The following is a 26712-nucleotide window of genomic DNA, read 5'->3' as shown; positions in this document are numbered from 1 at the left end:
GGATCGCGACTCCAGTCAAGCTGTAGAAAATGCTTGATGGAAAAAGTTGTTCGCATGCTGTAGGAAGCAGTATGTCTCAAAGTGTGTGTGGTTAGATCAGAAAGAAGTGAAAACGTGTCGTTACAGATGAGGCGCCTGACTTATGGTGAGAAGATTGAGAGTTCTTTCCTGGTTGTCCACAGCAATGTGTTCCTGTCTCTGAACTAGATCCATCTTGACTCCTCTCAAGCTGTTGAAGGTGCCTAATTAAGAAATGGTGTTCTCGTCATTGGAAACAATGTATCTCAAAATGTTTGTGGTCTATTCGTAAACAAGAGACCACGTGGCCTAATGGATAAGGCGTCTGACTTCGGATCAGAAGATTAAGGGTTTGAGTCCCTTCGTGGTTGTCGTCAGTGTGATATTCCTTGATGGATCTTGATTGCTGTTGAAGAGGTTTAAAACTCGTTTTTGGAAACAAAGTGTTAGGGGGAAAGGGAAAAAGAGGGGGAGAAGGCCCCCCCCCGAGAAAAAAACTGAAGAGAAAAGGAGGAAAACAAACAAATTGTCATGTTTTTTTCTCCACTCACATCCCCTTTAAAGTTCTTTTCACAGACATGTGCGCTTATTTTCATCACTTTTATCAACAACATTGACACATTGTCTCCTGCGGGATTCGATCCGACGAGGCTGTGCACCGTGTCAGCAATCACCAATACCATGCAATAACATTATTTGTGCTTCTCGTATAACGTGTTTATTGCTTGTATTACAGTTTTTTACAATTGCTATGACACTTTTTTCAATACCTTTAACAAGTTTCCTAAACTATTGACACAGTTAGCACAACATCCGCCTGTGTTGGCTATACAATTAACACATTTCTTGTTGCTTTGACACAAAATGCATAGATTAAACACGCATTTTAAATGCTTGAACTTCTTTTACACACAAGCTCAACCAAGACCAAAACAATCGATTTTTACGGACCAATTTACCAATGCTTTAACACTGTATATCAGAACAGATAACACTATGGTCAAAACCTAATTTATTGGCTAAAGTCAAAGTGAACAGCTGTTCATATTGTGAATTGAAACACAAATATATCCCCTGTATTTTATTCCATTGCTACTGAGAAAAAGCTGGTTGAAGTTATGCAAATACTCTAAATTACAGTTGATTCCCAACTAGGAAACACTATGGTGTTGAGGTTCTTTCAATCGCATGACTATATGGTATATATACTGCAAAGTGGAGCTCTTTGTGCTGATCTTGTGTGGAAAAAAACAATATAGAGCAACACGAAGAAAGTAAGAATACAGTAATACCTGCACGAAGGAGAGGAAGACAAGGACAAGGGAGAGGAGTGGGACATGGGCAAGGGAGAGGAGTTAGAATGTGTGGTGGCGCTCAGAGAAGTGCCAGAGCTAGGGTAATACTGTAAATGGCAGCTAAATTGCATATTTCTCGCAGTAATGTCCTGTTGCAAATTAACATTCTATAAAGCTACTCTGACATCGGTCATACATTTTTTTTCTGAATTCCTGCAGCAAAAGAAACTACAGTTTTTTTCAATCGCTAAGAAGCGCTTACCCATACTTCGGATACTTTTTCTAAACTCTTAACACAGACTGACACCTACAAAACACAATTGGCCAAATGGATAATTTTCTTCTCAAAAACACATTTTTGTTAAATATATACTAACTCTCCATTTCAAGACAGAACACATGTTTCTCTGCACACACTGACTTTACCAAAACACTGGAAATCTGACCCAAAATGAAAATATTCTGTCAAAGAATAACACTTGTTTTCACTTCACAAGGTACATGCAGTCAATCAAAGTACACCAGGTTTCAAAATACTGGCTATTGTTGACATTATAAAAACTGCATAGACTTATGTTTCAGGTATTTGCATTGAAAACATGCAATCCACCTTTTACACTAAATTTCTTGGTTGGGAACTGTATGTCCACATATATAATAATGTTCACATTCAAACACATTTCAGTAAAAAGCAAATCAGTCCTTTTTTTTCTTACTGTTTACTACGTAAAGGAAGTACAGTAGAAACACAGTATACAGTAATAGAACAGAAAAGGTTTTACATTTTACGTTTTAATGCTTACAGTGAACAAAATATTGGTTTGTTGAAAGATGCGTATAATGGAGGCAACCATTGACACCTCAACTTGGGTTGCACTCTTTCACCAGCCTCTCTTACAGTAATGAAAGACCTTGGTTAATTACATGGTCAATGATAGTGGTACGAAGTTCATCACTGACTACTGTTCTTGCAGCCCTTGGAATGCCACCACCATGCATTCTTACACCTCTACCTTGCCCTCTAATTGGGCCTGGTCTTATCCCCAGCCCTGCTCCTCTCACTGTACCTGCACCTCTCCCTCCATCTCTCACTGGGCCTGCACGAATCTCCCTGGGCCCCTTGCTCTTCCTTGTCCAAACATTTCAGTGTTTGTATTTGTCTGTTTCTGTTTCCTAAATCCAACAACATCTCTCCTCAAAGTCCTTCTTTTATAGTAATTGAAGGAAATAACCCCTGCCACTGAGTCTAAACTACACTGGAATCAGCTGTGGTTGGCCCACTTTACCCAACATAAATCAGCTGTGTGTCCATTTTTCAATTGTCTTTTTTTGTTTGTTGCTGAGATATGTTGTTTTTGAACTAATATCATTGCAGAAGCAGATGTTTTTATACTGTATCTAAGGTTTGGATAATTGTTTTTGGTATTGTGGGATGTTGTGTGTTAACATTCGTAAATACTACACAAACAATCCATCATTTTGTTAGGAGGTATAGCTTGTCTGTTAAGAAAATGTAAGCGTTGTGGAAATGTCTTCACTGACAGCATATTGTGTTAAAAAGACATGAAATATGTGAATTGTATGGCCAAAAAAGACTGATGCTGTAATAATTGTGTTAAGAGTTTAGAAAAAGTATCCGAAGTATGGGTAAGCGCTTCATAGCGATTGAAAAAAACTGTAAATGCATGCATTTTATTTTATTATATTTATTTTATGCATGCAGGCTTCAAAATAAACTACATTGCAAACACAATCTATAATCTATATAATGTGAGACCTGACACATATACGTAAAAGAATGCAGTTTCTGTAGTTCCATCTGATGTTAGTGTTTTTTATGACATTGTGCTATGATTGAATAAATGTTCCTGTGAAAAGAGAACATATGTTAATGTTTGGTAGACATGGTGTCATGTTAAGTGTATTTTTGTGTTATGACAATTAATGTTTGAGTTTAGTTTACAATGTGTGATTTTGAGCATGAAATTAACGGTTTTGCCAATTGTGTGTGGTAGGTGTGTTGGTGCGTTAAGAGTTTAGAAAACTTGTTTAAGGTATTGAAAAAACTGTACATAGCAATTGTAAAAAACTGTAAGTGAATTGTGTGAATATTTTATGTATTGTTTAAGAGTAGCCAGAACCAAAATCAATGTGTGTCATAACATACTCAATAATTCTGATTTTGATGTATTTAAAGTGCTATGTGTCATTCATCCTGATTAAGGGGTTAGTTGTCCCAGATATATGTGTATATATATATATATATATATATATATATATATATTTAGCAACGGTCCCAGACTGCGGGGGCCCAGAAGTGGGTGAACGACCTGAACTTGTTCTTCAACAGGTTTGATCAGCCACCCACCCCTCCCCCGGCCCAGTCACCCTGGCTGCTGCAGGTGCACCCCCAGAACACTGCCCTACCCCAACCTCCACAGCGCCGCTCAGGTCACAGACCCCCACTCCTCCAGCTTCTCCTGCCCCATCCCTTTTATCTCACCTCTTACCCCCACCCCCTCTCATACTGTTAACTCCCCCTACAACATCAAACACTCATCCCCCCCCCCTGTGCTCCACTCTGTTCCTCTCCATAAACCAGGTGAGAAAAGAGGTCAGGAAGATCAAAGCCAGAAATGTATTGTAATTGGCAGAGGGATATTCCAGAATTGCTGAAAATTAATAGTTTTTCTCGATTGTTATACACATTTTCTGAAAGCATACCTCATACTTTCTACACACAAATAAAAAAACACACAATGGGCAAAACCCCTCACTTCTCCTGTGTGTTCCTTATGAAAACAAAGGATTTTCTTCATGAAAATTGAGCCAAATGCAGAGAATTGTGTGTAGCGTTTAAAAAAAAGTGTGTTTTAGAACTGCAATTTGAATGTAAAGCAGGAATTGTGCTTGTAGTTTAGCAGAATTGGTTCAGGGGGTTGGTGCATGAGTTACATGTTGTTGTCATTGTGTCTCAAGTACCAGTATTTGTGACTAAAATGTATTGTGTGTAAACAATTGACAAAAAGTGTAACAGCACTAGTAGGCTACTTAGTTACTTTGCAAGAGTTCTAGGAATAAAGTATAGGAAGAATAGGAGAAAAACAATCCAGAAGTCAGAATTTGAGAAACTTTGGTCAGTTTATTATACCTGAAAGTATATATTTAGCAAATATATACATCTTCATTTTTTGTTTTGTTTTTTTAACACCATGCAATGCACAAACACATAAATTAAAAACATAACTATATACAATACTTTACTATTTACACCTAACTATTATACACAGTATTATACAATTTAAGGAACTTTGGTCACTTTATTAAACCTGAAAGTATATATTTAGCAAATATATACATTTATCTTTTTTTTGTTTGTTAAATTTTTTAGAACACCATGCAATGCACAAACACAGAAATGAAAATATCAATATCAACTATATACAATACTTAACTATTTACACATAACTATTATATAGAGTATTTTACCATTTATTTACCACTGGCAAGAGTAGTCAACTGGTCTTTCCACTCTGCCAGGGTGAGTCCTGAGGCTGGACAGTACCACCGCCCCTTCAGCTGGGTGTGACCAGTACTTTTGTTTATTCCCTGCCCACACTGCTTGCAAATGTACTCGTAGGTATCCCTGAACTTCTTGCGTGGAGGTTCACCCCTAGCCATCAGCTCCTCGTTCTCCTGGGCAGCTTTTTTTTGTCTCCACGTACGTTGCCTTGGCTGGACAAAGGTGCCAGATGGTGGAGGGGCCAGGGACTGTGGATGGTCAGCAGATGGCTGGAAGGGGGGAGGTGGCTGGAAGGGTGGAGGTGGCTGGTACGAGGGCCAGGCAGGAGATGGTGGTGGTGGCGGCAGGTGACCCTGCTGGTACGAGGGCCAGGCAGGATATGGTGGTGGTGGCAGGTGACCCTGCTGGTACAAGCCCCAGGCAGGAGAAGGTGGTGGTGGCAGGTAATCCTCCTGGTACGAGCCCCTGGCAGGAGATGGTGGTGGTGGCAGGTGACCCTGCTGGTACGAGGGCCGGGCAGGAGATGGTGGTGGCAGGTAACCTGAAGTGGTTACAGCGGACAAAGTCAACGAAGAAGAAGAATGGGGGATAGCAGACTCTGTGCTGTTCTTTATATCTTGAGCCAGTAGACAGCCATTTATCTTGTAGGTTCTGTGGTAGCTTTTTGACTATGGGGTTGATTCCCCGTGGCGTGTCGAGGTAACTGAGGCCAGGTAAGTACCCATCTGTTTGGGCTGAGAGCAGCTCCAGGAGCAGGTCACTAAACTCTCTCAGCTTGGAGTTTTCTCTTGAACCGAGGAGAGGGAAACAGTCCAGCCGCTTGAACAGTGCACTCTCTATCACTTCCGGGGTGGCATAGCACTCTTGAAGTCTTGTCCAAGACAACTGCAGTGCAGCTTGGGGATTAGAAATATACACCGCTCGGATTCTTTTAACATGGTCTGAAGACTTGAGGCAGCTATAATTAGAAAGGAAATTATAGTAGATTAGATTATTATCTTAGTTGTTTAAGGGATTTTAGGTATTATTTTACTTTTAATGTAAATGTTGTTTTCTAAGTCCGTGTTTTTGTGATAATTGATCATGCTGTTCTGCATTTTATGTATTTATATTGTATTGTAATATTTTTTTGGCCTGGACCCCAGGAAGAATAGTCTACACCATGGTGTAGACTAATGGGACTAATCCTTAATAAATAAGAAAAAATAAGAAATAAGACTCCTTTCCCAGCCATTTAATGAGCAAGTCTAGCTCTTCACTGGCTGTTAACTCTAGGCCCTGAGTAGCATTAAAAAAGGAGGACTGCCATGCTCTAAAACCTTCAGGCTGATCGTCAAATGTATTTAGCCCTGTAGTAACTAACTCCCTGAGGGCCAGATACTTAGCGAAGTCCATCATGTCAGGAGCCCGATTGACAGGAAAAGGGCTCTTTGTGGCATTCCTAGCTGAATGGTCGTGGAAGACTACATGCTTGCCTTGCTGCTGACAGACTCTGGATGGAGAGTCAGAGTATGAGGTGGGGATGGTGCTCTGACTCAGAGGTGTGTCTTGATGGTGGTGACTCTTTGAGACTGAGAGGAGATCTGTCTGGAAGGGGAGCGTTGGGGTTGAGGCTGGCCTGTGCATGCTGTGCCACATACGGCTCCGTCCGCTGCTGTACCTCCAGTAGTGTTAAGGCGCTCTTGGGACTGAGCATGTTCTCATACTCCATCTCAGCTGCCGCCTCTATCACTTCAGCCTCTGCATTGGCAGCAGCCGCTGCCTTTTCAAGTTCCTGTGCTTGCAAGTTCGCTTCCAGTGTAGCCTTTTCCAGGTCCAATCTAGCTCTCTGTATCTTTAATTCTGGCTCCTGCTGTGAGAACGCAGCTCTGGCGAGCGCGGCTTCAGCTGTGCCTCTGGCTCTCGCTGCTGCGCCGGTTACTGAGCACTTTGAGGCAGACGAGTGCCTGGATCCGGACACTGATGGTGCATTTTCTGCTGCTTGGGTCTCCATGGTTAGCATAAATCTTTATGATGGTATTGACTTTTCACTGTACTGTTCTCTCTACGTGTAGTGCTTCCTAGCGTCAACGTAGATTCAACAGCGAGCCAAACTCCTTTTTCAAGAGCCAGGAAAATGAGCCTCTTGCTCCTTTATTGACTATTAGTCATTGACGACATTGAAATGGAGTGAAACTACAAAATGAAAAGAGAAAGTAGAATAATGCTTAGTTATAAAATACATACATAACTGATATTACTAGCTCTAAGCTAGAAAACATAACGTAACATATGCAACAGCAGTATTTAGCAATTGTAGCGATTGAGTTTGACTACAACATCCAAATCATCATCAAGGTTACAATATAACTCATTGTATTTAACTTAATGTACATATTACGATCGTTAAAACAGTCATTGCTTTCTTTAAGATTCACACAACGGATTGAAAATACATAATTGTTATTTTGATATGTGACAGTTGATAGTTGCTATGTGAACGATGCCTGGTTTGTTTACATTCCAAACATTCCAAACTTGCTTTCATATCAAACACATTACATCACGTGAACATACAAACGTTTTAAGTTAGATTAACCCAATACATAAAACACATTATGGACAGAATAAAAACATATTATGGGCAGAACAGGGCTAGTAATCAGAAGGTTGCTGGATCAATTCCCAGCCGTGCCAAATGAAGTTGTGTCCTTGGGCAAGGCACTTCACCCTATTTTCCTCGGGGGGAATGTCCCTGTACTTACTGTAAGTCGCTCTGGATAAGAGCGTCTGCTAAATGACTAAATGTAATGTTAATGTAATGTAAATAGCAACCATATCAATGTCACCTGTGAACAGCCCAATTTGCCCCCCACAAACTAACATAATCACAAAATAATATTTGAAATTCACCATAAGTTTTTCAATCTTGGTGTGACGCAGTACAGCCTACTGATTCAATGATTTGTAATGAACCGAAATGATTACGAATTGTGTCAAATCACCTCTCTGCCGCCTGCTGTCCAGGAGCAGAGCCACCTGGCTTCCTGGGCGCTCTCCAAGGTCCTGCCACGGTCTTCTTTCTCACTTTCTGGCCGAACCTCACAGGTTCCTTGTCCATAGCAGGGAGAGCCATGTAAAGATGGACTATGTCAGCCTCCTCTTTTGATGACAAGGCAGTGATGTTTCGGTTCAGGCCAACCAGGTAGGCTGCCAGGTCATCAACCGCATCCCAGCCCAAGACACCTCTGGAGTCACTTTGGCTATTCTGAAAAGTGATAATCATGAAAAAAACATGTAAATAAACGTGTCAATTTCTTTGAACTGTTTGAGCAATGTTGACCTTTTTTCTCTCTCTATAAAACGTAATACTTGATGTTTTACTTGACTAACGTATGATACTTGTGGCATATCATTAGCGAACTTGTTACATATCTTGTTTTTGAGGAAGGTGTTACATTACCTGGTCTGATGTGCTGTCTTGTGTGTCGTCTTCCTCCACAATGATGTCCTCATCCAGGGATCTGGGTCCACTGTCACCCTCCAGTGTCACCTGGGCTTCCACGGCACATATTGGGGGATCAGGATCACCTACCCTAAGGTCAGCTACCTGGCACACCGTGACGTCGGGTTCACCCCCGTCATCCTCAAGCTCCTCTGTGGAGATCTCTGGCAGCTGCTGTGGAACCAGCAGGTCGCCTCTATTGGACTGGACCAACAGGTACTCCACTGCAATGCGCTCGCCTGTAACACAGTGTTTAAACACATAGTTAAAGAAGAGGAAAGGACACAAACACAGACACATCTCCTCCATTTACAGCACAATCTTCACTCCCACGTCCTCTGAGGAGGGGTGGGGGTGGCAGAGAACAGAAAAGTGGGAGAGGAAGTAATACTCAAATGGTCAGTGCTGATCTGAAAGCTATTTTACCAGTAGGTTTTCCAGGTGGGGTGAATTCTGGAACCAGAGAACAACCAAGGACCCGCTGGCTCATGCTGTTTAGGTGAGACATCAAGCGAACATCAAATGTCCTCAGGGTTGATGTCCCCACCACAGCTACAGCTTTCTTTGCCCGGTTCATGTTCCACCTCGATACCCCCTCCAGCATGTACATTTGTGCGTGCAATGCATTGCAGCGAAAGCCTAAGAAACAAAATACTCAGGTTAGGTCAACCATTAATATGAAGTCAATAGATATTAACACCTATTAAATACAAAGTGACAATTACATTGTTATTTGAATAATTCAAGTGCATACTATATCATAACACAGACTTTTTTTTAAGAACAGCATACGGCAAGCTAACATTTTAAATTTACCTGGAACAAAAGCACACTGGTGGCGGTGAAAACTCTCGAGGGAGGAGGACCCCCTCCCACACCTGAGGACGTCAAGGACTTTGCCACCCTTCCGCAGTGTCCCTGTCTTTGTGTACAATTCCACCCCTGCAGGGTCCTGGATGCACTCCAGGTGCTTCTGCTGCACCTCCCACACATGATGCATGCTGTCAGGGTTCACTAGACGCAGCCCCATGGTGTCAGTCAGCTCCCACATCGATTCGAGCAGGGAGCTGAGGGTCCTCCCCCTGCAGTGCTTTGCCTTTTCACCAGAGCTGATACTGATAAAAAATTCAGCAGTTTCAGACCATGGGTGCTATGACTTTTCAGCTTTGTACCTCTTATGCTTGAATTAATATAAATCAATATTCATCAAACTTTTTACATGGTTTTCCAATGGAGTTTTTTTTTTATCCTCTCAATCCTCTTAAACTTCTTAAACTTTCAAAAACTTCTTCTTCCTCAATTCTTAAGCTACAGCCACCATTTAAACTTTAAAATGTTGACAAAACCCTAAACTATTTTTTTTATTCAGCTTTTTTATATCTATTCAACTTTTTTTAATATCACTGATCATGTTTCATTACTTTTTCAAACCGTTTCTGAGATTTACATGCGTGTGTACGAGAAAGCCAAGAGTGCAGACTGAATCGCTTAGAGTGGAGGGGAGCTTCAGATGTCGTTGAAAACATATTTCTAGTTTGCCAGCATTGCCACAATTTTCGCTATTCATGCTTCGTCTTTGGATCAATAGATAGCTAATTTTGTGCTGGTCGTAGACAGTTGTCTGTGGAATCCAAAAGACTTACACATTTGTTCAGAGCCCCACGAAAGCAAGACAAAGTCCAACTCTCGCCCATAGAGTCCAATGCAAATTCGTCAGAAAAGGCAAAAACAACCAGATTTAGAAACTGCCGGTAGAGTCGTATTTCTGACCGCACAGACATATAAAGGACATCTCTGGTTTTGGCAGAGTCTTGGGTCTCGGAAAATATCTTTATTTCTTGGATTGGATGTATAGTTTTGGGTCTAGGTTAACTTGTTTGAGGTGTGGATTCTAGCTACATTTCTGGTATTATCTGCCCTCAGCGCATTAGCAGCCATAGCTGTGCCATCAAAGTGGCAACCACACAAACACGCGCCAGTCTGTTACACAGGTGATTGGTATTAGCTGATTAATGGAGACACAAGACAAGCTATTCAGTCAACTCGTCTCATTAAAAGACTAAGAGCTCCACAACACAACTACTGATACTGCTATATCTTATGCCACACTACACCTACTAATTCTGCAGATGCTGCTAATATCTCGTTTACTAACTACTATGCTAATGGTACTGTTTTGTTCTACTACGCCACTGAGTGCGTTCACTTGACCATGAGAAACCCGATAGCCATTGTCGGTTTATGCCAATAATACTATTACTCCGTTTACATTTAGAATTTTTTAGAATTTAGAATGGGATTTATTCGCCATGAAAGTTTGCACAGACACGGAATTTGCTTTGGCAGGAAGGTGCATACGGTAAACATATAGGAATCTTAAATGTGTAATTAGTTATGCGATTACTCAAACACGTCTACATAATTCTTTTTATAAATCGTTGTATGCTGCGAGGACAAAACTTACACCATCATCCTGCAAAAAAAGTGTTGCCGTGTCTTCCTGTATGTTGTATGTTTCATTAAATCAACACATTGAATCCTACTAAGAAAGCCGAGTAAACACACTCAATGATAGGCTACATCTGCTACTGATATTACTATCCCAACTAATTTCAGCTGTTAAAACTATAATATTCTTGTTACAACTAGCTAGCCTACTTCTTCTTCTGTTTACCAGTTCAACTTTCAGCTTCTCCCGCATTGTAGGCTATTTAAGCTTTTAGCTTTGTTAGATGATGCAGTTCAGCTACCACACTGCCTCTTTAGAGTGAGTCACTCATTTTTTAAATTAATTTCAGTTTGCAGGTATTTTCAGATTTCTGTATTTTCAGCCATAAAAAAAAAAGATTTCAGCATTTCAGCATTCCAACGCATTTTCAGCAGGAAATGCCTTTTCTAGTTACATACTGTAATCTGCAACATATATTTCATAAAGTAACAATTTCAGCATCCCACCTGACTGGCTGCAGCAGTCCCGGTCAACAGATCGGGTGACGATGCCCTGGCACAACTCTTCCAGCCCTGCACCTTCACCTGTCGTCAGAACACTGTTCAGAGCCTGGCCAGCTCGTTGCTGATGTTGGACATCCATGCAGCGGTGTCCCCTCTACTGCCAGCCAGCTTCTTGGTGATCTGAAAAACAAACAAAAACAGAACGTTCTAAAAAAAACTGTACAAGCTTACTAAAATTAATACTATTTCATCATTAGGATGATAAAGTAAACTATTTATATCCATTCCAATTGGTTAACATCAGAGTAAATAAAAGTAATGCTAAAACCCTCACCTTCTTTGTAGAGTCCATCTTCAGAATTCTACCATAGGTAGAGGTGATCACCCCCTTCATCTCTTCCAGGTGGCTGAGGATGTCGTTGGAGTGGACCGTCTCAAACCACTGGGCAAGTGGAAGGGGCCTGAAGGGTGGAGGAGGAAGATGGACAGCTGCAGAAGAGACAAAGGTAGCCATCTTCAAATGAAGCTCACAGTCAGACAGGTAGCGGATGGTCTGACGTGCCCACTCCTCGCTGTGTGCTTCCTCTACTGCAGACTGGAGGTGGGAGGAACTGTTCCCACTGGTCCTTGGCTTCAGGAAAGTCATACACTTCCTATCCAGGGCTAGCTGTGTAGTGAGGACAGCGGGAAACAGGCTCCTATGTGCCACATCCAGTTGAGCAAGGATTTCCTGGCTCCATGGGCAGACCGGCAGCATACATTTGCTGCAACGTGGATAGTCCCCTCCCACCAGGTAGTAGCGGGTATCCACATCTATCACCTCCCTCACCTTCAGGTAGATCCCGGAGTGGTGCATTTTCCGGTCACATCGCGTACATTTCAGAGGAATCCCCCACATCCTCATTGGTGCCCAGAGGAACATCCTCTGCCGGAAGTGCCACCCGGGCTCGGGAGGAGACGGTTTGTACTGCAGTGGTGGATGAAACCAGCACACCTATAGGCTCATAGAGGACCTTAGCAATCCACACCCGATCTGCTGGCTGTATAACCTTTTTGAATTGATTGGGGAGAAAAGCTTCCCAATCAATGGAAGCTGGCTTAAGTGGAGTTTGAGGAGTGTGGCGTGGCGTGCTGGAGCAACCTGTTGGAGGAGGGAGCAGAGATGTAGTTGTCGGCGGAGATGGTGTGGGCTGTGGAGATGGTGTGGGCCTTGGAGATGGTGTGGGCCCTGGAGATGGTGTGGGCCTTGGAGATGGTGTGGGCCCTGGAGATGGTGTGGGCCTTGGAGATGGTGTGGGCCCTGGAGATGGTGTGGGCCCTGGAGATGGTGTGGGGCTTGGAGATGGTGTGGGCCCTGGAGATGATGTGGGCCTTGGAGATGGTGTGATGGAGCTACCTGTTGAAGTTGGTGATGGAGGTTGAGCCAACCAGGATAAATAATGGAACTGTTCTATATGCTCCAACAGGCCAACAGAACCTTGGACCTTGGCCCCACAGGTGTCACATGTCTCCTCTACATGGCGGTCAGAAAGGTGCATGGAGAATTGTTCTGCCTCCACAACTTGATTGCACTGACAGCACTTTACTGTTCTGTCTGCACTGGAGCCTCCGCCTGCCTGCCTTGAGCCTCCTCCTGCCTGACTGGAGCCTCCACCTGCCTCACAGGAACCTTCTCCTGCCTCAGAGGAGCCTCCACCTGCCTGTCTGGAGCCTTCTCCTGCCTGTCTGGAGCCTTCTCCTGCCTGACCGGAGCCTCCACCTGCCTCACAGGAACCTTCTCATGCCTCACTGGAGCCTTCTCCTGCCCCACAGAAGCCTCCACCTGCCTGTCTGGAGCCTCCACCTGCCTGACTGGAGCCTCCACCTGGCTGCCTGGAGCCTTCTCCTGCCTGCCTGGAGCCTTCTCCTGCCTCATAGGAGCCTCCACCTAACTCTGATGTATCTGACTGAAGGGGGGGAGGCAGGATATCAAGTACAAAAGAGGCTCATAATAAATAATTTCACCATTGATCCTACACTGTTAGTTGTATCCAAATGTGTGCAAATAGGCTATGATCCAGCAAATAATCTACTTCATGCTACAGCAACTTGACATCATTTAAATTAAATAAATCATCAAATAACCTACCTTATGGAACCCACAAGAGCATTTTAGGTGTCTCCCGAACAGATCCACCTTGTTCTTGCTCTGCAGCGGGCAAGCATCGATACACTCCAGGGCTCTTTTCCATTTCTTACCACCGGGCCTTTTGCCTGTGGAAAACTGTTAGCTGCCCTGGGCATATTTTTGGCAGATGTCTCTCCAGTACGAGTCTGGCTTCCCCGTCTTAGTCATATCTGCAAACATGAGCTACGTTAGACTAAACGACCAAGTTCTCTGTTGTGATTACATTCTCAATCAATGTAGCATAGATGTACAGTTGTGATGGTTTGCTCTGGCTATTGTACAGTAATACAAGGATCATCCCATTTTATAAAATGAATACTTCCATATGCTTGTACTCCAACACATCAACTTAATTTTGTTATGTCAACAACCTGGTCAACGTACCATCAATGTAGTCATATTTTGTTCTGCTGTCTCTACTGTACTATGGGGGCAGTGAATCTACATCGACAATTTAAATACCAGGACCGACATAAAAACATGTATTCTTACGTCCATAGAATAATTTGCATGTACATCTCGCTGTTCTTTTTTTTGTTACGCTGACAAAGACCAAGTAACTACCCAATTTAGCATTGATGTACTGTACAGTCGTCTACTGTACGCGTACTGTACCGCTACGTTCTCTAAAGGGAAATTCAGTGGGAAAGTTCTATTTCACAGAGGGGACTGTCGTATGGGGGCAGTGAATCGGCATCGACAATTTAAATACCAGGACAGACGTAAAAACATGTATTCAAATCGTAAGTCCATAGAATAATTTGCCTGTACATATCGATATTCTTTTTTTTGTTAAGCTGACAAAGCAAGTAAGTTACTCAATTTAGCATCGAGGTACAGTAACCTACATCTACTGTCTACTGTACGCGTACTGTACCACTACGTTCTGAAGTAAATTCAGCGGAAAAGTTACATACAATAAGAATATGTTTATCGAGACAGTTAGTCTACATCGGTCAATCAACATATTACATATATTCAAGATATTATACATATCATTTGCATTTACATACCTATTTTTTGTTGCCCTTTTCTTTCGTACGTCTTTAAAAAATGTTCTATGCAGTACTGGCTCTTTCACTCAGTGCGCTGATTTGTAGTCTTCTAAAGTTTTACGTCACGTCACCCCTGGACTTAGCCTGGCTCTGCCCTCCTAGGTACTTCCGCTCAATTTGGATTTTGCTTCTGTACTAGGTCTGGGATGTCGGTTCTTAAGTCGGTTTCCAGAAACAATTTTTTTGTAGGTTTTTTGAAATGTACAATGAGGAAGCTAACAAGCAAATGTAAATGTGAACGTAAAGTAACCCTAGCAGGTAGTAGCATCGCTACGAGTATTATGCTAGGTTTCTAGGTAACGGAAGCCAACTAAGGCTGGCTAGCTTCCATTTCGGAACAATAACTCACTCTGGTGGGCGCGTCGGAAATATTTAGCACTCACGCATCTAAGAGTTGAGTCTCTCCCTGGTGGTGTAGTGGCTGGGATTTGGCGCTCTCACCGCCGCGGCCCGGTTTAGATTCCCAGTCAGGGATTGTGTTTTTATAGCGCCATCAGAGGCCAAGAAGCTGGAAAATCTCTTCATTCTGGTGCCTTGAGAGCCTCTGCTGCATGTTGGGCATAACTTTCCAAGATGGCTTTCGGAGATGCTGTCGACCCCACCTTGAAGCACCTATTCGAAGAGAAAACTGAAAAGAGAAACAGCCTGAGCCCGTCTCGCCTGATGAATCGAGGCGCCGCGGCTTGGTCGGTCAAGGCGCCGTGGCTTAGTTGGTCAAAGCGCCTGTCTAGTAAACAGGAGATCCTGAGTTCAAATCTCAGCGGTGCCTTTTTAGGCGCAGGCCTCAGCTCAATTTTGCATCAAAGTCAGGCGTGCAACGGAGACAAAGGTTGCGTGCTACAAGCCACGCTCTGCAATTTGAACACACTTGGCTCGAACAGGGAATTGAACCCTGGACCCTCAGATTAAAAGGCTTATGCTCTGCCGACTGAGCTATCCGGGCTCTGGAAAGGGAGGACACGCTGAGCTTTTCGTTGAACATCTACATGTACATATCCTCCGCCACACAAACCCCTAAAGATCGCGTGGCCAATCCCTCGCAAGCATGCCGGTGCACCTCTGAGCCTCTGTAAACGGTACTCTCAGCGCACTTTGCGGCACGACGGTTGCACATCAGAGGCTCACAACTGGGCCTCGTGGCGCAACGGTAGCGCGTCTGACTCCAGATCAGAAGGTTGCGTGTTCAAATCACGTTGGGGTTAGCAGGCACTATGTGTGGCCCTCGGTTGGGACAGACGGGTCTTTCTTTCAGGGCCAAGCGGACGCGATGAGAGCTGCCTCTTTTGACTTACCTCGCAAAATCAAGCTCTGATTGCTTCCTCAAAGTGAGGCATGCCACCAACGCCCTTTGCCCAAAAAGGGACCTGATGCCGTCAAGGTTGAAAACGTAGACGTCAAACTGGGCAAATCGATAGGGGGCTCTGTGGCGCAATGGATAGCGCATTGGACTTCTAGGCAGGGGGAGGAAAAGCCATTCAAAGCGCTGTGGGTTCGAGTCCCACCAGAGTCGTTCACACTTTTTTTCCCCAAACTCCCGTCGACGGATCACGGGAAGAGTTATTTGTACGGCCGTTCCTCCTCTTCTTCATGGGAGTTTTGGCACTCACCTCCCAGCGTTTTCCTTCCATTATATGGTCCTGTTTCTGTCGAGTCAGCGTCTCTGTGGCGCAATTGGCTAGCGCGTTCGGCTGTTATCCGAAAGGATGGTGGTTCGAGCCCACCCAGGGACGAACGTCTTCTTGTTTGCCTCTGTTGCGGGTCTTGCCTGTGTGACTATGAGCTGTGCCGCCGTCGGAGCTGGAAATTCTCTGAGAAGTACTGTACTCCGCTCTACCCACTGAGCTGTCAAAGGGTGAGCGAGTGGGAGGCTTTATTTGCGAGGAAGCCGTGCGATCCCCCATTGTCACTCTAGTTCAGATACAAAAGAAGAAAGCCTTTGCTGACGCCCGACTCTTTTAACCCCTTTAAGGAGTAGCGTCGCACCTGTGTGACCGTTCGAAAGCGGGTCCCACGGCGTAGCGTCGCACGTGTGATTTCCAACATTCCAACTATTTACCTACACCTAAATTATTACTTACACCTAAAGCCCGCTTGGCCCTGAAAGAAAGACCCGTCTGTCCCAACCGTGGGCCACACATAGTGCCTGCTGACCCCGACGTGATTTGAACACGCAACCTTCTGATCTGGAGTCAGACGCGCTACCGTTGCGCCACGAGGCCCAGTTGTGAGCCTCTGATGTGCAACCGTCGTGCCGCAAAGTGCGCTGAGAGTACCGTTTACAGAGGCTCAGAGGTGCACCGGCATGCTTGCGAGGGATTGGCCACACGATCTTTGGGGGTTTGTGTGGCGGAGGAGATGTACATGTAGATGTTCTACGAAAAGCTCAGCGTGTCCTCTCTTTCCAGAGCCCGGATAGCTCAGTCGGCAGAGCATCAGACTTTTAATCTGAGGGTCCAGGGTTCAAGTCCCTGTTCGGGCGAAGGGTGTTCAAACTGCAGAGCGTGGCTTGTGGCACGCAACCTTTGTCTCCGTTGCACGCCTGACTTTGATGCAAAATTGAGCTGAGGCCTGCGCCTAAAAAGGCACCGCTGAGATTTGAACTCAGGATCTCCTGTTTACTAGACAGGCGCTTTGACCAACTAAGCCACGGCGCCTTGACCGACCAAGCCGCGGCGCCTCGATTCATCAGGCGAGACGGGCTCAGGCTGTTTCTCTTTTCAGTTTTCTCTTCGAATAGGTGCTTCAAGGTGGGGTCGACAGCATCTCCGAAAGCCATCTTGGAAAGTTATGCCCAACATGCAGCAGAGGCTCTCAAGGCACCAGAATGAAGAGATTTTCCAGCTTCTTGGCCTCTGATGGCGCTATAAAAACACAATCTCTGACTGGGAATCGAAACCGGGCCGCGGCGGTGAGAGCGCCAAATCCCAGCCACTACACCACCAAGGAGAGACTCAACTCTTAGATGCGTGAGTGCTAAATATTTCCGACGCGCCCACCAGAGTGAGTTATTGTTCCGAAATGGAAGCTAGCCAGCCTTAGTTGGCTTCCGTTACCTAGAAACCTAGCATAATACTCGTAGCGATGCTACTACCTGCTAGGGTTACTTTACGTTCACATTTACATTTGCTTGTTAGCTTCCTCATTGTACATTTCAAAACCATACTATAGCGTTTGTCATATAGTTTTGGTCTATCGGAAAACAGGCAGTTGGAATGTTGGAAATCACACGTGCGACGCTACGCCGTGGGGCCCGCTTTCGAACGATCACACATGTGCGACGCTACTCCTTAAAGGGGTTAAAAGAGTCGGACGTCAGCAAAGGCTTTCTTCTTTTGTATCTGAACTAGAGTGACAATGGGGGATCGCACGGCTTCCTCGCAAATAAAGCCTCCCACTCGCTCACCCTTTGACAGCTCAGTGGGTAGAGCGGAGTACAGTATTTTTCAGAGAATTTCCAGCTCCGAAGGCGGGACAGCTCATAGTCACACAGGCAAGACCCGCAACAGAGGCAAACAAGAAGACTTTCGTCCCTGGGTGGGCTCGAACCACCATCCTTTCGGTTAACAGCCGAACGCGCTAGCCAATTGCACCACAGAGACCCTGACTCGACAGAGACCCTGACTCGGCAGAAACAGGACCGGATAATGGAAGGAAAACGCTGGGAGGCGAGTGCCAAAACTCCCATGAAGAAGAGGAGGAACGGCCGTACAAATAACTCTTCCCGTGATCCGTCGACGGGAGTTTGGGGAAAAAAAGTGTGAACGACTCTGGTGGGACTCGAACCCACAGCCTTTGAATGGCTTTAGGTGTTTGTGTGGCGGAGGAGATGTACATGTAGATGTTCCACGAAAAGCTCAGCGTGTCCTCCCTTTCCAGAGCCCGGATAGCTCAGTCGGCAGAGCATCAGACTTTTAATCTGAGGGTCCAGGGTTCAAGTCCCTGTTCGGGCGAAGGGTGTTCAAACTGCAGAGCGTGGCTTGTGGCACGCAACCTTTGTCTCCGTTGCACGCCTGACTTTGATGCAAAATTGAGCTGAGGCCTGCGCCTAAAAAGGCACCGCTGAGATTTGAACTCAGGATCTCCTGTTTACTAGACAGGCGCTTTGACCAACTAAGCCACGGCGCCTTGACCGACCAAGCCGCGGCGCCTCGATTCATCAGGCGAGACGGGCTCAGGCTGTTTCTCTTTTCAGTTTTCTCTTCGAATAGGTGCTTCAAGGTGGGGTCGACAGCATCTCCGAAAGCCATCTTGGAAAGTTATGCCCAACATGCAGCAGAGGCTCTCAAGGCACCAGAATGAAGAGATTTTCCAGCTTCTTGGCCTCTGATGGCGCTATAAAAACACAATCTCTGACTGGGAATCGAAACCGGGCCGCGGCGGTGAGAGCGCCAAATCCCAGCCACTACACCACCAAGGAGAGACTCAACTCTTAGATGCGTGAGTGCTAAATATTTCCGACGCGCCCACCAGAGTGAGTTATTGTTCCGAAATGGAAGCTAGCCAGCCTTAGTTGGCTTCCGTTACCTAGAAACCTAGCATAATACTCGTAGCGATGCTACTACCTGCTAGGGTTACTTTACGTTCACATTTACATTTGCTTGTTAGCTTCCTCATTGTACATTTCAAAACCATACTATAGCGTTTGTCATATAGTTTTGGTCTATCGGAAAACAGGCAGTTGGAATGTTGGAAATCACACGTGCGACGCTACGCCGTGGGGCCCGCTTTCGAACGATCACACATGTGCGACGCTACTCCTTAAAGGGGTTAAAAGAGTCGGACGTCAGCAAAGGCTTTCTTCTTTTGTATCTGAACTAGAGTGACAATGGGGGATCGCACGGCTTCCTCGCAAATAAAGCCTCCCACTCGCTCACCCTTTGACAGCTCAGTGGGTAGAGCGGAGTACAGTATTTTTCAGAGAATTTCCAGCTCCGAAGGCGGGACAGCTCATAGTCACACAGGCAAGACCCGCAACAGAGGCAAACAAGAAGACTTTCGTCCCTGGGTGGGCTCGAACCACCATCCTTTCGGTTAACAGCCGAACGCGCTAGCCAATTGCACCACAGAGACCCTGACTCGACAGAGACCCTGACTCGGCAGAAACAGGACCGGATAATGGAAGGAAAACGCTGGGAGGCGAGTGCCAAAACTCCCATGAAGAAGAGGAGGAACGGCCGTACAAATAACTCTTCCCGTGATCCGTCGACGGGAGTTTGGGGAAAAAAAGTGTGAACGACTCTGGTGGGACTCGAACCCACAGCCTTTGAATGGCTTTAGGTGTTTGTGTGGCGGAGGAGATGTACATGTAGATGTTCCACGAAAAGCTCAGCGTGTCCTCCCTTTCCAGAGCCCGGATAGCTCAGTCGGCAGAGCATCAGACTTTTAATCTGAGGGTCCAGGTTTCAAGTCCCTGTTCGGGCGAAGGGTGTTCAAACTGCAGAGCGTGGCTTGTGGCACGCAAACCTTTGTCTCCGTTGCACGCCTGACTTTGATGCAAAATTGAGCTGAGGCCTGCGCCTAAAAAGGCACCGCTGAGATTTGAACTCAGGATCTCCTGTTTACTAGACAGGCGCTTTGACCAACTAAGCCACGGCGCCTTGACCGACCAAGCCGCGGCGCCTCGATTCATCAGGCGAGACGGGCTCAGGCTGTTTCTCTTTTCAGTTTTCTCTTCGAATAGGTGCTTCAAGGTGGGGTCGACAGCATCTTCGAAAGCCACCTTGGAAAGTTATGCCCAACATGCAGCAGAGGCTCTCAAGGCACCAGAAAAAAGAGATTTTCCAGCTTCTTGGCCTCTGATGGCGCTCTAAAAACACAATCCCTGACCGGGAATCGAACCCAGGCCGCGGCGGTGAGAGCGCCGAATCCTAGCCACTAGACCACCAGGGAAAGCCTGCCTGCCTCTGCTCGCTGGCAAAGATGACGACCTCGTTGCAAAACGCAGCTTGTCAAAGGTTTCCACTGAAGCTAAAATTCCCTGACTGGGAATCGAAACCGGGCCGCGGCGGTGAGAGCGCCAAATCCCAGTCACTACACCACCAGGGAGAGACTCAACTCTTAGATGCGTGAGTGCTAAATATTTCCGACGCGCCCACCAGAGTGAGTTATTGTTCCGAAATGGAAGCTAGCCAGCCTTAGTTGGCTTCCGTTACCTAGAAACCTAGCATAATACTCGTAGCGATGCTACTACCTGCTAGGGTTACTTTACGTTCACATTTACATTTGCTTGTTAGCTTCCTCATTGTACATTTCGAAGCCATACTATAGCGTTTGTCATATAGTTTTGGTCTATCGGAAAACAGGCAGTTGGAATGTTGGAAATCACACGTGCGACGCTACGTCGTGGGGCCCGCTTTTGAACGGTCACACATGTGCGACGCTACTCCTTAAAGGGGTTAAAAGAGTCGGACGTCAGCAAAGGCTTTTTTCTTTTGTATCTGAACTAGAGTGACAATGGGGGATCGCACGGCTTCCTCGCAAATAAAGCCTCCCACTCGCTCACCCTTTGACAGCTCAGTGGGTAAAGCGGAGTATAGTATTTCTCAGAGAATTTCCAGCTCCGACGGCGGCACAGCTCATAGTCACACAGGCAAGACCCGCAACAGAGGCAAACAAGAAGACGTTCGTCCCTGGGTGGGCTCGAACCACCATCCTTTCGGTTAACAGCCGAACGCGCTAGCCAATTGCGCCACAGAGACCCTGACTCGACAGAGACCCTGACTCGACAGAAACAGGACCGGATAATGGAAGGAAAACGCTGGGAGGCGAGTGCCAAAACTCCCATGAAGAAGAGGAGGAACGGCCGTACAAATAACTCTTCCCGTGATCCGTCGACGGGAGTTTGGGGAAAAAAAGTGTGAACGACTCTGGTGGGACTCAAACCCACAGCCTTTGAATGGCTTTTCCTCCCCCTGCCTAGAAGTCCAATGCACTATCCATTGCGCCACAGAGCCCCCTATCGATTTGCCCAGTTTGACGTCTACGTTTTCAACCTTGACGGCATCAGGTCCCTTTTTGGGCAAAGGGCGTTGGTGGCATGCCTCACTTTGAGGAAGCAATCAGAGCTTGATTTTGCGAGGTAAGTCAAAAGAGGCAGCTCTCATCGCGTCCGCTTGGCCCTGAAAGAAAGACCCGTCTGTCCCAACCGTGGGCCACACATAGTGCCTGCTGACCCCGACGTGATTTGAACACGCAATCTTCTGATCTGGAGTCAGACGCGCTACCGTTGCGCCACGAGGCCCAGTTGTGAGCCTCTGATGTGCAACCGTCGTGCCGCAAAGTGCGCTGAGAGTACCGTTTACAGAGGCTCAGAGGTGCACCGGCATGCTTGCGAGGGATTGGCCACGCGATCTTTAGGGGTTTGTGTGGCGGAGGAGATGTACATGTAGATGTTCCACGAAAAGCTCAGCGTGTCCTCCCTTTCCAGAGCCCGGATAGCTCAGTCGGCAGAGCATCAGACTTTTAATCTGAGGGTCCAGGGTTCAAGTCCCTGTTCGGGCTAAGGGTGTTCAAACTGCAGAGCGTGGCTTGTGGCACGCAAACCTTTGTCTCCGTTGCACGCCTGACTTTGATGCAAAATTGAGCTGAGGCCTGCGCCTAAAAAGGCACCGCTGAGATTTGAACTCACAGGATCTCCTGTTTACTAGACAGGCGCTTTGACCAACTAAGCCACGGCGCCTTGACCGACCAAGCCGCGGCGCCTCGATTCATCAGGCGAGACGGGCTCAGGCTGTTTCTCTTTTCAGTTTTCTCTTCGAATAGGTGCTTCAAGGTGGGGTCGACAGCATCTTCGAAAGCCACCTTGGAAAGTTATGCCCAACATGCAGCAGAGGCTCTCAAGGCACCAGAATGAAGAGATTTTCCAGCTTCTTGGCCTCTGATGGCGCTCTAAAAACACATTCCCTGACCGGGAATCGAACCCGGGCCGCGGCGGTGAGAGCGCCGAATCCTAGCCACTAGACCACCAGGGAGCGCTTGCCTGCCTCTGCTCGCTGTCAAAGTTGACGACCTTGTTAGAAAAACGCAGCTTGTCAAAGGTTTCCACTGAAGCTAAAATTCCCTGACTGGGAATCGAAACCGGGCCGCGGCGGTGAGAGCGCCAAATCCCAGTCACTACACCACCAGGGAGAGACTCAACTCTTAGATGCGTGAGTGCTAAATATTTCCGACGCGCCCACCAGAGTGAGTTATTGTTCCGAAATGGAAGCTAGCCAGCCTTAGTTGGCTTCCGTTACCTAGAAACCTAGCATAATACTCGTAGCGATGCTACTACCTGCTAGGGTTACTTTACGTTCACATTTACATTTGCCTGTTAGCTTCCTCATTGTACATTTCGAAGCCATACTATAGCGTTTGTCATATAGTTTTGGTCTATCGGAAAACAGGCAGTTGGAATGTTGGAAATCACACGTGCGACGCTACGCCGTGGGGCCCGCTTTCGAGCGGTCACACATGTGCGACGCTACTCCTTAAAGGGGTTAAAAGAGTCGGACGTCAGCAAAGGCTTTCTTCTTTTGTATCTGAACTAGAGTGACAATGGGGGATCGCACGGCTTCCTCGCGAATAAAGCCTCCCACTCGCTCACCCTTTGACAGCTCAGTGGGTAGAGCGGAGTATAGTATTTCTCAGAGAATTTCCAGCTCCGACGGCGGCACAGCTCATAGTCACACAGGCAAGACTCGCAACAGAGGCAAACAAGAAGACTTTCGTCCCTGGGTGGGCTCGAACCACCATCCTTTCGGTTAACAGCCGAACGCGCTAGCCAATTGCGCCACAGAGACCCTGACTCGACAGAGACCCTGACTCGACAGAAACAGGACCGGATAATGGAAGGAAAACGCTGGGAGGCGAGTGCCAAAACTCCCATGAAGAAGAGGAGGAACGGCCGTACAAATAACTCTTCCCGTGATCCGTCGACGGGAGTTTGGGGAAAAAAAGTGTGAACGACTCTGGTGGGACTCGAACCCACAGCCTTTGAATGGCTTTTCCTCCCTCTGCCTAGAAGTCCAATGCGCTATCCATTGCGCCACAGAGCCCCCTATCGATTTGCCCAGTTTGACGTCTACGTTTTCAACCTTGACGGCATCAGGTCCCTTTTTGGGCAAAGGGCGTTGGTGGCATGCCTCACTTTGAGGAAGCAATCAGAGCTTGATTTTGCGAGGTAAGTCAAAAGAGGCAGCTCTCATCGCGTCCGCTTGGCCCTGAAAGAAAGACCCGTCTGTCCCAACCGTGGGCCACACATAGTGCCTGCTGACCCCGACGTGATTTGAACACGCAACCTTCTGATCTGGAGTCAGACGCGCTACCGTTGCGCCACGAGGCCCAGTTGTGAGCCTCTGATGTGCAACCGTCGTGCCGCAAAGTGCGCTGAGAGTACCGTTTACAGAGGCTCAGAGGTGCACCGGCATGCTTGCGAGGGATTGGCCACGCGATCTTTAGGGGTTTGTGTGGCGGAGGAGATGTACATGTAGATGTTCCACGAAAAGCTCAGCGTGTCCTCCCTTTCCAGAGCCCGGATAGCTCAGTCGGCAGAGCATCAGACTTTTAATCTGAGGGTCCAGGGTTCAAGTCCCTGTTCGGGCGAAGGGTGTTCAAACTGCAGAGCGTGGCTTGTGGCACGCAAACCTTTGTCTCCGTTGCACGCCTGACTTTGATGCAAAATTGAGCTGAGGCCTGCGCCTAAAAAGGCACCGCTGAGATTTGAACTCACAGGATCTCCTGTTTACTAGACAGGCGCTTTGACCAACTAAGCCACGGCGCCTTGACCGACCAAGCCGCGGCGCCTCGATTCATCAGGCGAGACGGGCTCAGGCTGTTTCTCTTTTCAGTTTTCTCTTCGAATAGGTGCTTCAAGGTGGGGTCGACAGCATCTTCGAAAGCCACCTTGGAAAGTTATGCCCAACATGCAGCAGAGGCTCTCAAGGCACCAGAATGAAGAGATTTTCCAGCTTCTTGGCCTCTGATGGCGCTCTAAAAACACATTCCCTGACCGGGAATCGAACCCGGGCCGCGGCGGTGAGAGCGCCGAATCCTAGCCACTAGACCACCAGGGAGCGCTTGCCTGCCTCTGCTCGCTGGCAAAGTTGACGACCTTGTTAGAAAAACGCAGCTTGTCAAAGGTTTCCACTGAAGCTAAAATTCCCTGACTGGGAATCGAAACCGGGCCGCGGCGGTGAGAGCGCCAAATCCCAGTCACTACACCACCAGGGAGAGACTCAACTCTTAGATGCGTGAGTGCTAAATATTTCCGACGCGCCCACCAGAGTGAGTTATTGTTCCGAAATGGAAGCTAGCCAGCCTTAGTTGGCTTCCGTTACCTAGAAACCTAGCGTAATACTCGTAGCGATGCTACTACCTGCTAGGGTTACTTTACGTTCACATTTACATTTGCCTGTTAGCTTCCTCATTGTACATTTCGAAGCCATACTATAGCGTTTGTCATATAGTTTTGGTCTATCGGAAAACAGGCAGTTGGAATGTTGGAAATCACACGTGCGACGCTACGCCGTGGGGCCCGCTTTCGAGCGGTCACACATGTGCGACGCTACTCCTTAAAGGGGTTAAAAGAGTCGGACGTCAGCAAAGGCTTTCTTCTTTTGTATCTGAACTAGAGTGACAATGGGGGATCGCACGGCTTCCTCGCGAATAAAGCCTCCCACTCGCTCACCCTTTGACAGCTCAGTGGGTAGAGCGGAGTATAGTATTTCTCAGAGAATTTCCAGCTCCGACGGCGGCACAGCTCATAGTCACACAGGCAAGACTCGCAACAGAGGCAAACAAGAAGACGTTCGTCCCTGGGTGGGCTCGAACCACCATCCTTTCGGTTAACAGCCGAACGCGCTAGCCAATTGCGCCACAGAGACCCTGACTCGACAGAGACCCTGACTCGACAGAAACAGGACCGGATAATGGAAGGAAAACGCTGGGAGGCGAGTGCCAAAACTCCCATGAAGAAGAGGAGGAACGGCCGTACAAATAACTCTTCCCGTGATCCGTCGACGGGAGTTTGGGGAAAAAAAGTGTGAACGACTCTGGTGGGACTCGAACCCACAGCCTTTGAATGGCTTTTCCTCCCCCTGCCTAGAAGTCCAATGCGCTATCCATTGCGCCACAGAGCCCCCTATCGATTTGCCCAGTTTGACGTCTACGTTTTCAACCTTGACGGCATCAGGTCCCTTTTTGGGCAAAGGGCGTTGGTGGCATGCCTCACTTTGAGGAAGCAATCAGAGCTTGATTTTGCGAGGTAAGTCAAAAGAGGCAGCTCTCATCGCGTCCGCTTGGCCCTGAAAGAAAGACCCGTCTGTCCCAACCGTGGGCCACACATAGTGCCTGCTGACCCCGACGTGATTTGAACACGCAACCTTCTGATCTGGAGTCAGACGCGCTACCGTTGCGCCACGAGGCCCAGTTGTGAGCCTCTGATGTGCAACCGTCGTGCCGCAAAGTGCGCTGAGAGTACCGTTTACAGAGGCTCAGAGGTGCACCGGCATGCTTGCGAGGGATTGGCCACGCGATCTTTAGGGGTTTGTGTGGCGGAGGAGATGTACATGTAGATGTTCCACGAAAAGCTCAGCGTGTCCTCCCTTTCCAGAGCCCGGATAGCTCAGTCGGCAGAGCATCAGACTTTTAATCTGAGGGTCCAGGGTTCAAGTCCCTGTTCGGGCGAAGGGTGTTCAAACTGCAGAGCGTGGCTTGTGGCACGCAAACCTTTGTCTCCGTTGCACGCCTGACTTTGATGCAAAATTGAGCTGAGGCCTGCGCCTAAAAAGGCACCGCTGAGATTTGAACTCACAGGATCTCCTGTTTACTAGACAGGCGCTTTGACCAACTAAGCCACGGCGCCTTGACCGACCAAGCCGCGGCGCCTCGATTCATCAGGCGAGACGGGCTCAGGCTGTTTCTCTTTTCAGTTTTCTCTTCGAATAGGTGCTTCAAGGTGGGGTCGACAGCATCTTCGAAAGCCACCTTGGAAAGTTATGCCCAACATGCAGCAGAGGCTCTCAAGGCACCAGAATGAAGAGATTTTCCAGCTTCTTGGCCTCTGATGGCGCTCTAAAAACACATTCCCTGACCGGGAATCGAACCCGGGCCGCGGCGGTGAGAGCGCCGAATCCTAGCCACTAGACCACCAGGGAGAGCTTGCCTGCCTCTGCTCGCTGGCAAAGTTGACGACCTCGTTGCAAAACGCAGCTTGTCAAAGGTTTCCACTGAAGCTAAAA

At 47.1% G+C, this 26712-nt stretch overlaps 1 protein-coding gene and 33 non-coding genes across 34 annotated transcripts; 11 read left to right on the top strand and 23 right to left on the bottom strand.

The window, feature by feature from the left end:
- The first annotated feature begins 316 nt into the window (after positions 1-316).
- Positions 317-389, top strand: trnar-ucg. The gene has a single exon. It is a non-coding gene; the product is annotated as a tRNA-Arg (tRNA).
- A 5513-nt stretch (positions 390-5902) lies between these two features.
- Positions 5903-11697, bottom strand: LOC124464581. The gene is made up of 7 exons (XM_047016492.1): positions 11607-11697; positions 11276-11452; positions 9137-9435; positions 8747-8959; positions 8279-8559; positions 7821-8083; positions 5903-7011 (listed from the first exon to the last, which is right to left on the bottom strand). The coding sequence occupies exons 3-7, from the start codon at positions 9369-9371 to the stop codon at positions 6984-6986; spliced, it is 1020 nt and encodes a 339-aa protein (XP_046872448.1). The 5' UTR covers positions 9372-9435; positions 11276-11452; positions 11607-11697; the 3' UTR covers positions 5903-6983.
- A 3492-nt stretch (positions 11698-15189) lies between these two features.
- On the top strand, positions 15190-15263 carry trnat-agu. The gene has a single exon. It is a non-coding gene; the product is annotated as a tRNA-Thr (tRNA).
- Positions 15264-15624: 361 nt separating this feature from the next.
- Positions 15625-15696, top strand: trnaw-cca. Its single transcript has one exon. It is a non-coding gene; the product is annotated as a tRNA-Trp (tRNA).
- A 215-nt stretch (positions 15697-15911) lies between these two features.
- trnar-ucu lies at positions 15912-16004 on the top strand. Its single transcript is given in 2 exon segments — positions 15912-15948; positions 15968-16004. It is a non-coding gene; the product is annotated as a tRNA-Arg (tRNA).
- A 146-nt stretch (positions 16005-16150) lies between these two features.
- trnan-guu lies at positions 16151-16224 on the top strand. The gene has a single exon. It is a non-coding gene; the product is annotated as a tRNA-Asn (tRNA).
- A 417-nt stretch (positions 16225-16641) lies between these two features.
- Positions 16642-16713, bottom strand: trnaw-cca. Its single transcript has one exon. It is a non-coding gene; the product is annotated as a tRNA-Trp (tRNA).
- A 187-nt stretch (positions 16714-16900) lies between these two features.
- On the top strand, positions 16901-16973 carry trnak-uuu. Its single transcript has one exon. It is a non-coding gene; the product is annotated as a tRNA-Lys (tRNA).
- Positions 16974-17074: 101 nt separating this feature from the next.
- On the bottom strand, positions 17075-17148 carry trnat-agu. Its single transcript has one exon. It is a non-coding gene; the product is annotated as a tRNA-Thr (tRNA).
- Positions 17149-18019: 871 nt separating this feature from the next.
- trnan-guu lies at positions 18020-18093 on the bottom strand. Its single transcript has one exon. It is a non-coding gene; the product is annotated as a tRNA-Asn (tRNA).
- Positions 18094-18371: 278 nt separating this feature from the next.
- On the top strand, positions 18372-18444 carry trnak-uuu. The gene has a single exon. It is a non-coding gene; the product is annotated as a tRNA-Lys (tRNA).
- A 101-nt stretch (positions 18445-18545) lies between these two features.
- On the bottom strand, positions 18546-18619 carry trnat-agu. The gene has a single exon. It is a non-coding gene; the product is annotated as a tRNA-Thr (tRNA).
- Positions 18620-19490: 871 nt separating this feature from the next.
- trnan-guu lies at positions 19491-19564 on the bottom strand. Its single transcript has one exon. It is a non-coding gene; the product is annotated as a tRNA-Asn (tRNA).
- A 278-nt stretch (positions 19565-19842) lies between these two features.
- Positions 19843-19915, top strand: trnak-uuu. Its single transcript has one exon. It is a non-coding gene; the product is annotated as a tRNA-Lys (tRNA).
- A 102-nt stretch (positions 19916-20017) lies between these two features.
- trnat-agu lies at positions 20018-20091 on the bottom strand. The gene has a single exon. It is a non-coding gene; the product is annotated as a tRNA-Thr (tRNA).
- A 220-nt stretch (positions 20092-20311) lies between these two features.
- Positions 20312-20383, bottom strand: trnae-cuc. Its single transcript has one exon. It is a non-coding gene; the product is annotated as a tRNA-Glu (tRNA).
- Positions 20384-21118: 735 nt separating this feature from the next.
- Positions 21119-21192, bottom strand: trnan-guu. The gene has a single exon. It is a non-coding gene; the product is annotated as a tRNA-Asn (tRNA).
- Positions 21193-21355: 163 nt separating this feature from the next.
- Positions 21356-21447, bottom strand: trnar-ucu. Its single transcript is given in 2 exon segments — positions 21356-21391; positions 21411-21447. It is a non-coding gene; the product is annotated as a tRNA-Arg (tRNA).
- A 215-nt stretch (positions 21448-21662) lies between these two features.
- Positions 21663-21734, bottom strand: trnaw-cca. Its single transcript has one exon. It is a non-coding gene; the product is annotated as a tRNA-Trp (tRNA).
- A 187-nt stretch (positions 21735-21921) lies between these two features.
- Positions 21922-21994, top strand: trnak-uuu. The gene has a single exon. It is a non-coding gene; the product is annotated as a tRNA-Lys (tRNA).
- A 102-nt stretch (positions 21995-22096) lies between these two features.
- On the bottom strand, positions 22097-22172 carry trnat-agu. The gene has a single exon. It is a non-coding gene; the product is annotated as a tRNA-Thr (tRNA).
- A 220-nt stretch (positions 22173-22392) lies between these two features.
- Positions 22393-22464, bottom strand: trnae-cuc. The gene has a single exon. It is a non-coding gene; the product is annotated as a tRNA-Glu (tRNA).
- A 736-nt stretch (positions 22465-23200) lies between these two features.
- trnan-guu lies at positions 23201-23274 on the bottom strand. The gene has a single exon. It is a non-coding gene; the product is annotated as a tRNA-Asn (tRNA).
- A 163-nt stretch (positions 23275-23437) lies between these two features.
- Positions 23438-23529, bottom strand: trnar-ucu. Its single transcript is given in 2 exon segments — positions 23438-23473; positions 23493-23529. It is a non-coding gene; the product is annotated as a tRNA-Arg (tRNA).
- A 215-nt stretch (positions 23530-23744) lies between these two features.
- On the bottom strand, positions 23745-23816 carry trnaw-cca. The gene has a single exon. It is a non-coding gene; the product is annotated as a tRNA-Trp (tRNA).
- Positions 23817-24003: 187 nt separating this feature from the next.
- On the top strand, positions 24004-24076 carry trnak-uuu. The gene has a single exon. It is a non-coding gene; the product is annotated as a tRNA-Lys (tRNA).
- A 102-nt stretch (positions 24077-24178) lies between these two features.
- On the bottom strand, positions 24179-24254 carry trnat-agu. Its single transcript has one exon. It is a non-coding gene; the product is annotated as a tRNA-Thr (tRNA).
- Positions 24255-24474: 220 nt separating this feature from the next.
- On the bottom strand, positions 24475-24546 carry trnae-cuc. The gene has a single exon. It is a non-coding gene; the product is annotated as a tRNA-Glu (tRNA).
- A 736-nt stretch (positions 24547-25282) lies between these two features.
- trnan-guu lies at positions 25283-25356 on the bottom strand. Its single transcript has one exon. It is a non-coding gene; the product is annotated as a tRNA-Asn (tRNA).
- A 163-nt stretch (positions 25357-25519) lies between these two features.
- trnar-ucu lies at positions 25520-25611 on the bottom strand. The gene is given in 2 exon segments: positions 25520-25555; positions 25575-25611. It is a non-coding gene; the product is annotated as a tRNA-Arg (tRNA).
- Positions 25612-25826: 215 nt separating this feature from the next.
- trnaw-cca lies at positions 25827-25898 on the bottom strand. Its single transcript has one exon. It is a non-coding gene; the product is annotated as a tRNA-Trp (tRNA).
- Positions 25899-26085: 187 nt separating this feature from the next.
- trnak-uuu lies at positions 26086-26158 on the top strand. The gene has a single exon. It is a non-coding gene; the product is annotated as a tRNA-Lys (tRNA).
- Positions 26159-26260: 102 nt separating this feature from the next.
- On the bottom strand, positions 26261-26336 carry trnat-agu. The gene has a single exon. It is a non-coding gene; the product is annotated as a tRNA-Thr (tRNA).
- A 220-nt stretch (positions 26337-26556) lies between these two features.
- trnae-cuc lies at positions 26557-26628 on the bottom strand. Its single transcript has one exon. It is a non-coding gene; the product is annotated as a tRNA-Glu (tRNA).
- Positions 26629-26712: the final 84 nt, after the last annotated feature.

This window comes from Hypomesus transpacificus, unplaced genomic scaffold (genome assembly GCF_021917145.1).
Source record: "Hypomesus transpacificus isolate Combined female unplaced genomic scaffold, fHypTra1 scaffold_390, whole genome shotgun sequence".
Taxonomy (NCBI): domain Eukaryota; kingdom Metazoa; phylum Chordata; class Actinopteri; order Osmeriformes; family Osmeridae; genus Hypomesus; species Hypomesus transpacificus.
The sequence above is the reverse complement of the archived record's forward strand: the minus strand, read 5'-3'. Positions and strand labels throughout refer to the sequence as shown.

Coding starts and splice junctions, on each gene's coding strand:
- LOC124464581 (XM_047016492.1), bottom strand. CDS start 9,371: ATGTGGGAGCTGACTGACACCATGGGGCTGCGTCTAGTGAACCCTGAC. Junction 8,960..9,136: donor CCAGTGTGCTTTTGTTCCAG/GTAAATTTAAAA, acceptor TTTGTTTCTTAG/GCTTTCGCTGCAATGCATTG. Junction 8,084..8,278: donor AAGACAGCACATCAGACCAG/GTAATGTAACAC, acceptor ATCACTTTTCAG/AATAGCCAAAGTGACTCCAG.